Below are 12376 nucleotides of genomic sequence, written 5' to 3'. Positions count from 1 at the left end.
TAGGCACAACTAAAGAATGGGACAGTGCCGAAGAGGAATGGTCGCACTATATTTAAAGAGTAAAGTTTTTTTTGCTGCCAATGATAAGTAAAGGTAAGAATCATGCTATTTTTTTTTAATCAGTTATTGGGGCCTAAACATTATGCTATCCTCAGGGGTTTAGTCGAAAACAAGCCTGAGTAGAAAACGTTTGAATAACTGTGTACTCTAATGGAAAAACACATCAAGCCGGCCCCCAACGAGATACATGAATGTTTTTTGTTCAACACGAGGAAGAAAGAAGAAGGCAAGTCCATCAGTGAATATATGGCCACACTGCGAAAAATGTCAGAGCTTTGTAACTTCAAAGAAAAAGTAAATGAACACATACGTGATTGTTTGGTGGTTGGAGTTAAAGAGAAAAAGATAAAACAGTGCTTGCTTGCTTGGTGAAAGGTTGCTAACTTTGGACAAGGCCATTGAAATAGCAGTGCCATGGAATCTGCACGTAAATATTCCAAGTTAATGCTGGGAGCACCGACGAGTGAAAGTGAAACGTCTGTCCACAGGTTACCATTGAAAAGAGAATGTTATCGGGTGGACAAGTGCGAGTTTAAAAACAAGTAATGTTTTAAATGTAGGCGGATCGGACATACTCGTCGGAAATGTAGACAAGAAGAGAGCTGGCCTTCTAGTTCAACAACAGATGGGAAGTAAAGAAGGATGGTGAACAGTATGGACGAGAATTGTTGTGCAGAAGAAATGGAAATTATAAAAAAATAGATCTGCACAGTCGCTACACTTCAGACACTGCCAGTGTTGGTGGAACTACTAATTAACCAAGAGAAGGTGATCATGAAAGTGGACATAGGGGCCTCATGCTCAATAATGAGCCTAGAAAAATTCAAGAAAATTGACCAAATTCAGAATCTGAAAAAAAGCCATGTAACATACTGATGAGTTAGTTAAACCGCATGGGACCTCAAACGTGGAAGTAATGCAGGAAAGGTTAAAGCATCGGCTACCTTTGCTGGTAGTAAAAGGAAATGTACCGACACTACTTAGCCGCAACTGGTTAAATAAGGTAAAGCTAGATTGGAGAAATATGTTTCCTTTATATCAGAAAGATTCCATTTTAAGGTTGGAAAAGCTTCTTACAGAATTCAAGTCGGTGTTTAGTGAAGAAATGAGGTGCTTAAAGAATTTTAAGGTGAAAATACCTATTGATAAGACAGTGAATCCCAAATTTTGTAGGGTAAGACCAGTGGCTATTGCCATAAAAGTGGATGTGGAGAAAGAGTTAAATCACCTGGAAACCCAGGGAATTTACAAAAGAATGAAGTACTCTAGATGGGCTGCCTCCATTGTGCTGGTTGCCAAAAATGATAATGGTGATATCCAGATCTGCGGAGACTACAAGCAAACAGTAAACTATGCATCATCACGTGGCAACTACCCCATACCTCAGACCTGCTACTTTGAGAGAGGGTCAGAAATTTAGCAAGCTTAACTTGAGCCATGTCTTTCAGCAATTGGAATTGGATGAAGAAACCCAGGAATTGCTAACAAAAAACACCCACTAGGGATTACACCAGCCCACCAGACTACAATTTGGGGTGCACAGTGCCACGGGGATTTTTCGAAGTAAATGGTCAAAAGGTTGATGAACATCTCCTTTTACAAGGTGCATGTGGATGACATTTTAGTTTCAAGTCATGATAACAGTAGTCATCTAAAGAATCTATGGAGTGTATTGGCTGCTCTGGATCAGGCAGGATTAAAATTAAAGAGAAATAAATGCAAGTTTCTCCCGCCTATTTTGGGTTTTAAATTCACTAAGGGAGGCATAGCACCTCTTCCAGACAAGGTAGCTGTCATGACAGGAGTACCTCTGCAACAAAACATTACAGAATCAAAAGCCTACCTCGGGGCAGTTAAGTATTATAACAGTAATTTATCGATGATACTAGAACCACTTCACAGCTTAATAAGGAAAGGTGCTCTGTGGGTGTGAGGTGCTGGACAAATAAGGGCCTCTGAAGAAACAAAGAAGTTGCTGTGTTCTGCACCCCTTTTAACTCGTTTGGATGGGTCAAAATGAGTTAAAAGGGGTGCAGAACACAGCAACTTCTTTGTTTCTTTCTAATGCAAGTAGACGCTTCTCCAATGGACTAGGAGCTGTAATGGAAGATGGAAGGGAAAAACCATTATGCTACATTTCACGAATGCTGTCTGAGGCATAACGGAACTATGCACACATTGAGAAGAAGGGGCTGGCCCTGGTTTTTTGTGGTAAAAAAATTACACCAATATTTGTATGAGAATAATTCTACTTTGATCACAGACCATAAGCCGTTATTGGGGCTATTTTCTGAACACAAACCGATTCCTTCTCTTGCTTCAGCCCAGGTTCAATGCTGGGCCCTCTTTCTAGCTGCCTACAATTATAAGTTGGAATATCATGCCGGGTCACTCAATGGAAATGCAGATTGCCTGAGTCGTCTTCCAATCAATGCAGAGGCACAAGATGCCACACCAAACACCAACAGAATACACATGATGAATATGATAGATGCTCCATTAGTTGTGGTGGCGGTAAGAATGGAGATGAGAAGAGACCTAACTTTGAGTCGGGTGTACGAATACATTATGAATGGCTGGAGCAAGTGCATCGCAGACATAGCAATGAAGCCCTGTTTCAACAATTGAACAGAATTGACATGTCAAGATGGTACGGTATTATGGAGAAGTAGGGTTATAAATCCGGCCAGACTTAAAGCGAAAGTACTGCAGCAGACATACACAGGGATCATATGGATGAAGACTCTTGCTTGCGGCTATGTGTGGTGGTCAAATCTAGACGCTGATATTGAGAAAACTGGAAAAGCTTGTGGAACTTGCATTCTGAAACAAAGTAACCCCAGCAAGGCTCCCATTTATTGCTAGGAATATCTAAGTTCGCCATGGGAAAGAATCCACATAGATTATGTGGGCCCATTTTTGGGACACATGTTTTTGATAGTAGTGGGTGTTCATTCAAAGTGGACAGATAAAATAAAAACATCTTCTGCGAGGGCTACAATTGAGAAAATGAGAGGGATCTTTGCATAACATGGACTACCAGTATTGGTTGCGAGTGACAATGGTCCCTGCTTTACAAGTCCAGAATTCAAAGCATTCATGAATGCCAATGGAATTCGGCACATTTTCACAGCACCTTCCTACCCGTCCTCAAGCAGTGTGCACACATTCAAGGAAACGCTTAAAAGGATGCAAACAGACCACAAAGCAACACTCTAAACCAAGGGTTCTCAACCGGGGTCCACATGGACCCTAGGGGCCCATGGAATATTTCCGGGGGTCCACAGGCAAAACATAAACAAACTTATCATAATTATTATAATTGTTGTAGAATACTTTATTTGCATTAAATTAGTTTTCATCTAAAAATAAAGCTAAATTATATAATATTTCTTTGATTATTAAAACCTCAAAATTTATATTAGTGAAAAATAGAAGATTGTCTTATGACCAATAGTTATGAAGGGGTCCACCAAGATAAAAAGAAGGGAAAAGGGGTCCATGAGTAAAAAAAGGTTGAGAACCACTGCTCTAAACCAAGGTGAACAGATTTTTATTCACCTATAGGATAATTCCCAACTCATCAGCTTGGTTTTCTCCAGCCGAACTGATCTTGAAATGGCAGTTAAGAATGGCGTTTCATTTGGTAAAGTCAGACAGACACTTACAAGACCCAGGACATGAAAAATAAAATAGAAAGGGAGAGCAGAGTAATGGTATTGTTGCATAGTGGTTGAGAGATATTGTTTTTATAACGGCACACGTTATAAATGCACAAATTGTATGTATTGTTGTTTAGCCAGGGGATATGATATCGACGTATAAACTGGGTCATGTTGTATCAGAGAGTTATCACACAGGTATATACTACAGTTCATATTTACGTAAGATATCACTTTTTATAAGATATATGCTCAATACCTTTCTTTCTTCAAGAGTTTTTCTATCTTCACTGTTGAGCTCTGTGATGATATTGGTGTATAAACTGGGTCATGTTGTATCAGAGAGTTATCACACGGGTATATACTACAGTTCATATTTACGTAAGATATCACTTTTTATAAGATATATGCTCAATACCTTTCTTTCTTCAAGAGTTTTTCTATCTTCACTGCTGAGCTCTGTGATGATATCGGTGTATAAACTGGGTCATGTTGTATCAGAGAGTTATCACACGGGTATATACTACAGTTCATATTTACGTAAGATATCACTTTTTATAAGATATATGCTCAATACCTTTCTTTCTTCAAGAGTTTTTCTATCTTCACTGCTGAGCTCTGTGATGATATTGGTGTATAAACTGGGTCATGTTGTATCAGAGAGTTATCACACGGGTATATACTACAGTTCATATTTACATAAGATATCACTTTTTATAAGATATATGCTCAATACCTTTCTTTCTTCAAGAGTTTTTCTATCTTCACTGCTGAGCTCTGTGATGATATCGGTGTATAAACTGGGTCATGTTGTATCAGAGAGTTATCACACGGGTATATACTACAGTTCATATTTACGTAAGATATCACTTTTTATAAGATATATGCTCAATACCTTTCTTTCTTCAAGAGTTTTTCTATCTTCACTGCTGAGCTCTGTGATGATATCGGTGTATAAACTGGGTCATGTTGTATCAGAGAGTTATCACACGGGTATATACTACAGTTCATATTTACGTAAGATATCACTTTTTATAAGATATATGCTCAATACCTTTCTTTCTTCAAGAGTTTTTCTATCTTCACTGCTGAGCTCTGTGATGATATCGGTGTATAAACTGGGTCATGTTGTATCAGAGAGTTATCACACGGGTATATACTACAGTTCATATTTACGTAAGATATCACTTTTTATAAGATATATGCTCAATACCTTTCTTTCTTCAAGAGTTTTTCTATCTTCACTGCTGAGCTCTGTGATGATATCGGTGTATAAACTGGGTCATGTTGTATCAGAGAGTTATCACACGGGTATATACTACAGTTCATATTTACGTAAGATATCACTTTTTATAAGATATATGCTCAATACCTTTCTTTCTTCAAGAGTTTTTCTATCTTCACTGCTGAGCTCTGTGATGATATCGGTGTATAAACTGGGTCATGTTGTATCAGAGAGTTATCACACGGGTATATACTACAGTTCATATTTATGTAAGATATCACTTTTTATAAGATATATGCTCAATACCTTTCTTTCTTCAAGAGTTTTTCTATCTTCACTGCTGAGCTCTGTGATGAAACATGAAATGACCGACACCATAACCAATTGAGACCTCTGTTCTTCCTTCTTTTGTGAAACCACAGAACAACACTTTATATTTTTAAAATATAAATTTATTTCAGCTGTCTCAAATGGTCTTCACAAGGCCTCTGCATTTCGTGTCTATATGCTTGTTCTTCACAGCCTCGCTTCCTGGCTTGAAGCACGTCTGTTCACTTCCATGACTAAACTCAAACTCTTCGACTGACTAAACTTCCCGACCTCTTGACCTCAGTCTCGGTAGGTCACTATTCAAAAAGCACATGTATCTCAATGTGCAACTTTTTCACGTATGTCTGCCCAAGGTCATTTTGGTTTTTTAACCTAGATAATTTATGTAAACATCCTCAGCTAAAACCCATTGTTACACTTTATTCTGTAAACAATAAATAACTCCCACTATAAACTATTTTAACAATATCACTGGATCGATAGATAAATAGATAGATAGACAGAGTGATCGATAATAACTAATTAACTTTTGACAATGTTATTATCTAACAGTATGACTTTGTGAATTTAAAGTAGCCGATCATGTACTCTTGTGGAATTATGAATCTGCTCAACGATGAATTGAAGGTATCATTACCAGAGAGTTGGGAGCAGTGAACTTTGAAGTGGGAACTGGTAGAGGGATGGTAAGAGACATGTGGATAAGCTTGTGAAACTTCCATCAATAGCAGCAGAGGAATTGACACCTGATATACAAACAGATAACGCTGCAAAGAAGCTTGAGAATTCCGGCGCACCTGAAATTTCCGGCACACTTGAAGTTTCTGAGGAAAGTTTAGTACCTGAGAGCAGATATATGGATAAAGCTGCAGGGACTCTCACAGTGGTGGAAAAACCAGCATCACCACCCACTCGCAGATCAAAACATGTTCAGAGATCACCCCAAAAATTGAACGATTATGTTTGTGATTCCAAGTAAGATTGAAGGGATGTAATATATTGGGCAGAGTTACTTCCCTTGCAGAACTAATCCTAATGGACTAATTATGGCCCTCTATAATCAGAGAGCGTAGTTGTTTTTTGCCGGTGTATTTATTGTAAATAAAGGAACAAGGAGCGGCCATTTTGGTGCAATCTTAACATTTCTAGTTTGTAACTATGTTAATTCAGTCTCATGTGTTTTATTCATGCTAAATGTGCCAGCAAGTACACATTACCATCCGTTTGCCGTGCTACTAACGATTACTATACTATTTTCTCATTGACTCATTGACCCTTATCCTCGAGTGGCCTCCAGGCCTTGATAAGTGGTAACTCCTTTGTAAAAAAAAAGAAAGTTTTGTGTTCCATACATTTTATCAAGCAAATCCAAGTACCGTCGGCGGGCCGGATAAACTGACATTGCGGGCCGGATTCAGCCTGCGGGCCATAGTTTCGTAACTTCACTTTCACATGAACCAATCATCAGTTCTAAAAATAACTAAATTTACAAAACTGGAAGGGTGCCGATGATACATAATTGTTAAATCACGTGTTGTCCCGTGGTAACTGTTTTTAATATTTAAAATTTTTTTAAATTTCCATATAGATATTTTTAAATATATTATTATCTAGCGACTTACACACCTGAAGAAGGTCGGAGGTTACATCGCTCGAAACTTTGTGCAAATAACACTCAAGGTGAAAACAGTAGTTCCATTGATGTAAATAATACTAACAATCTCTTCTCATCAAAAAACAACTCAGAACTGTAAAAATATGATGAGAGTTTACATGTTCATAGCTCAACAGATGGAAGAATTATTTTCTTTTTATTCATTTAACCAAAATATGATTTAGAATACCAACAGATCGTAGAATTTATTTCTGAAAAACAATAAAGACTTGGTATTTTTTATTATTATTTATCAATAAACGTAACTATATCAGTACATTAAAATAGTCACAAAATGATCAGTTGTTGCAAAAAATATGACCTGATGCTTTTTAATGAAAATAATGCACTAATACGAACATAAACATTTTATTATTTGTGTTTTTAGTTTTTGAAATTCTTTTAGGATGAGACTTCATAATTTGTGTATTCACTCTTTTGCGGACTGTTATCCTCATCTTCGTAGTCGTTGTGGTCTCACCACGTTTTAGTCAACTCATCCTCTGGCCTTCTTCAGGTGATTAACCATGACAGGATAGGAATGTTGAGTGTTGTAACTGTAGTCCCAGTAATTACTGCCTTCCATAGTTGTCGTTGTCTCTTCAGGTTTTGGCCAACTCATCCTCTGGCCTTCTTCAGATGATTAACTGCAACGAGATAGGAATGCTGAGTCTTGTAACTGTATCTCCAGTAATTACTGCCTTCCATTGTTGTTGTTTTACCACGTTTTGCCCAAGTAATCCTTTGGCCTGCTTCGAGACCCATGTTGGTTTCAATCCTACCAAAGCAGGCCAGAGGATGAGTTGGCTAAAACGTGGTGAGACAACAACTATGGAAGGCAGTAATTACTGGGGATACAGTTACAGGACTCGGCATTCATTTCTCGTCACGGTTAAACACCTAAACAAGGCACAGTGCCATTTTGAAGTAGGGGCTACTATTGGGGACATAAGTTGCAGGGATACAAAATAGGGAGATGAGCAGTAAAATGTCTGTTCACATTACACTTGAACTTCTGCATGTCAGTACAGGTGGGAAAGCAGAATCCTGGAAGCGAGTTCCAAAGTCTAGCTGTTCTGAGGAAGAAACTATTGGAGTACAAGGCTTTCTTATACATAGGGATTTCTACTGCATAGGGGTGAGATTTAGCTGCTTGTCGGGATTGTCAGGGGTAATTATGTCGAAGGGGTACAAGTGCTTGTAGTTCGTCAGAGCATTCACCATTAAAATACATGTAGAACAGGCAGAGGGTTGCAACATTTCGTCGATGGGACAGAGGCTGAAGCTTAGATGTCAGTTCAGGACCTATCAGGTTGGCGACTCTTTTTTGGACCCTGTCCAGGAGTGAGAGACTAGTAACAGATGCACGAGCCCAAATGTGACAGCAATACTCCATACATGGGCAAATGGTGGCCTTATAGAGGTACAAGATACTTTCAGGCGTAAGTAGCTGTCTAGCATGGTAGAGAGAGCCTACCTTATTCGCAGTGACTTTGGCAATGCTCTCAATGTATCTGTTCCAACTCATGTTCCCTGTGAACGTTAGGCCGAGGAGTTTAAAAGAAGTGCTTTCAGGTAATGTGTCTTTGGATATTGATATTGTTGGTAGAGAAGGTACTTGTAATTATTGAAGAAAACAAGCTTAGTCGTGACAACACTGAATGTGATCATCCATTTTTGCCCCCATTCCACTACAGATTGGAGGTTTTCCTCTAGTGTTTATGCCATTTCCTTAGATAGGTGTTCATTTGTTTTCCCGCTGTTATAGAGAGTGGTGTCATCAGCAAATATATTCATCTCACTGACAAGAGAGGTCATTTATGAATATTAGGAATGATAAAAGTCCAAGAATAGACCCCTGATGCACTCCCGCATTCATATCATATTGCTTAGACGTATGACGGTCGAGGACAACCTGGATTTTATTCTTACTTTACATTTCTAATAGGTTTATTGTCATCGAAATTACTCATTCGTCAATCAAATAGCTTAATTGCATGCTCTATTCAGGAACCACCGCGATGCACAGGGAAGAAGATCACATGCTTCTAATCACGTGACTTAATCTACAATACATTGTAGTTTACATTGCACTGTAGAGAACCGATTGTTGATTTTATGAAATCATTTTATATAACGACTTGAATTAAAGTTAAAAATGCAAAAGTCAAGTATCATAGTTTATTTGTGTTTTAAACTGAAGCATTACTTTCGAACGCGCCTCTTTCTTATCAAAGAACCTACTGTGGATTTTATACGCCTGGCCCTTCTACTTATGCTGTGATAAAACTTCTCAAATACACTTGTGATGTTAGGCTGTATAAGAGTGTTAACTTTTATAAACATCGGACAGTTTTTTCTTCAGTGAGATTTTTCGATTATCCATTTTCAATACTTATCGGATATATTTCGATAAAATAACCTATCTAAGAACACTCTCAGGCACATAGAGTACATGTGTGTGAAATTAAACAAAAATCAGTCCAGTTGTTTTGGATTTCAGAAGGAACTCTCACCCCCCCCCTCTCAGACACACACACGAACACATAAAGTGCTTTTTATATATAAGTATAGATTATGAAGATGAAAATCATCAGTAAGCAGTATTTGCATGACATTTTATGTAACGAACTGAAATCAGTTGAATTCAAACTGATAATTGTAATAACGCAGTTTTAAATCCTTTAAAATCATTGGAAAACAAAAATAATGGCGTTGATGATGTGCACTTTTACCAAATATTTATTTCATCTGCACGTTATGGTTTGTCATTGTTCATTCAATTTGATATCAATATGATAGCAAAGATTTCTACACTTTTCCTATTGTGAAGCGTCTGTTCCGTTTGAGAAACTGATAATTGTAATAACGAAGTTTGAAATCCTTAAAAACCATTGGAAAACAAGATAATGGCGGTCATGAAGTGCGCCAAATATTTATTTCATCTGTCGTGTGTCATTCTCCATTCAATTTAATATAACAAAATATAACCATCTTTATGATAGTGAAGACCTTTCCTATTGTGGAGCGCCTGTCCAGTTCGTGAAACTGTAAGCATATTTGCGATAAACAATGTCTGACGGTGATATAACGCCTTCCTTGAAAACGTATATTTCACTCTTGCCCTTCATTAGGCGTGCTGCGTTCTCACCAAAAGCGCTACGGCTGTGCACCAACACGTCACAGTGCATCAAGACGTACTGGTCGAGTATTACCTTTTGCATTCCCTGACATACGCTAGGAGACGCTTTGTGAGTAAAATCGATGTGGACAATTTTCCCTGGCGGGTTCATCACAGACTGATTGGCAAAAAGATGCTGGCTTTCTTTTCGAACACTTTCTGAATCAGTAGAGACAAAGATCCTATAAAGACGTGTGTCATTGTATCGATGTAGAAAATCCCAAACGATTTCGACACTCTTCCGGCTATTTCTTCTCGTGTCGCCAGGCATGGAAGGGTTACGGCCGATTCGTATTTGAGCACATATCAACTTCGTACCATTCGTTTTAGACGGTTTTACAGTTTTTTCCAATGTTCGTGTTATATAATCATTGGGCTTGAATAATTTCCGATAAATTTCGGCAAAATACTGTGAATAAGTTACGTTTTGTAACCATTTTAGTTTTGATTTATAGTTTGTATTTCTTTTTATGTAATCAAACATAATATAATTGGTTTTCAAAAATATAGCATCACCCTTGAACAACTCATCGAAATTTGACGTTTCTACGATATTTAAATATTTCCGTTTTATGAATGTAAAAAATTGTTTGTTAAGTTTGGAGTATTCTTTACTAGGTATGTCCCATTGTACTTCGTTTGGGTATAAGTATTTTCGAATATTGCATGGCTTGCTGAAAATCAAACCAAATTTCCGTTTCGTTATATTTGCCAATAAAAACACCGAAACAATCCCTGCTTGTCTGTCACCAAATCCTCCACAAACTCCGCGGCTACAATGATAAATCATGTATTTCTTTCCGGTCTTTGGTTTAGCTTTTATCCTTTCTTTCGCGTTAGCATTTGTTTTTAATAATGTCGTATTTGAAACTTTATTTTGATCAGTCATAGATTTGAAATGTGCTTCCCGGCTTTGATTGGTGGAGGATGTATGAAACAAAACTTGATTGGTCGAGGAACTGGTATTTACTGCTTGGCTTTTCACAAACCATTTCATTTTTATTGCTTGATAGTTGGACATGAATTTTGAAATGGTCGTTTTAGGATGAAATGATGGAATTTGTTCGAAATAAAGAAGCAACAAAGGAACGCTGGTTAACACGACGCAGCCGACGAAAATCTGCAATGGAGAAGGGAGAGAATTATTCACGTTGTTGCAAGTATACATTTGCAAACGTCGTAATGTTTAGCAAATAAATATAAAGTATAAGATGATTATGCAGGATTATCACCGCGATTTTTTGTGAACTTTCACGAGCGTTTCCGGGCAGATATCGAGAAGAACTGGGATATGACGAGCCACTTTGCCAATCGAATTCAAGTTAGCAGACGCTAAAAATTACAATTAATTTTTTTTTATTCAATTATCTGTTTTTCACAATTCACACTTTAATAAAATTCTTTTTTTTTTACCAAAGTTTACAGATAATAAAGATAATGAATTTATAAACTTTGTTGACCTTACTGCACACACAACAACAAACCATTTCGAAAGAATGTGGAGGGAAACAAAGCAAAGAAACAAAATCAAATGTGGGACTATTAGGGAACTATTAGAAAGGTACCTAACAGACTTCATGTGGAGACAGAAATTCAAAGATCCTTTCGCATGAACCAGGTAGCTCAATATTACCCCAGCTTCCTTCTACTTTCTCTACGCACTCTTCTCTACCTTCGCGCTTATCGTCTGCTCTTGCAGCAAAAGAAAATTTGCCGACCACTCTATCCTGTATATTTCAAAAATAAAAATAAAACAAAACAAAATTTAAACATGATCATCAGCCCAAAAAATTAATAACTAACAAGAAAAAAATCATAACAATGTCCCTCCAGAAAAATAAATCCATAATAGCCCTCAAACTACAATAAATAAATAAAACAAATTAATAAAAAGGTTTCATAAAAAGACATTTACAATTTTTTTTCCATATCTTGTTTTACTTCATTTTCATTTTCTTGTTAAAATAAAAGTTTAACATTACTAGTTGTGTTTTAATCATTTTCTATTTAATATATATTAGCAACTATTTTTTCGTTATTTGGGGTTTTAATCTTCTCAGAAACGCTCATGAAAATCGCGGTAACAAAACTGCATAAGTACCGAAAATTTTTTTATACTATTTTTACAGTTTTGTTTCATCATATCAAATTTGAAATAGACATGTGTAAAAGAAAAAGAAATTTTCTTTTCTTCCATTTTTCATTTTGGTTTGTAGTTGGATTTATATGAAATAAAAACAAAAAATAAATGGAATAGTGTTACA

At 37.0% G+C, this 12376-nt stretch overlaps 1 protein-coding gene across 1 annotated transcript; it reads right to left on the bottom strand.

The window, feature by feature from the left end:
* Positions 1-7416: 7416 nt before the first annotated feature.
* On the bottom strand, positions 7417-11253 carry LOC145293075 (uncharacterized). The gene has a single exon (XM_080139426.1). The coding sequence runs from the start codon at positions 11131-11133 to the stop codon at positions 9949-9951; it is 1185 nt and encodes a 394-aa protein (XP_079995552.1). The 5' UTR covers positions 11134-11253; the 3' UTR covers positions 7417-9948.
* Positions 11254-12376: the final 1123 nt, after the last annotated feature.

Source organism: Euprymna scolopes, chromosome 14, assembly GCF_053919585.1.
Source record: "Euprymna scolopes isolate OS-2025 chromosome 14, ASM5391958v1, whole genome shotgun sequence".
Lineage (NCBI taxonomy): Eukaryota > Metazoa > Mollusca > Cephalopoda > Sepiida > Sepiolidae > Euprymna > Euprymna scolopes.
Note: the sequence above shows the minus strand (reverse complement) of the source record. Positions and strands in the feature narration are given on the sequence as shown.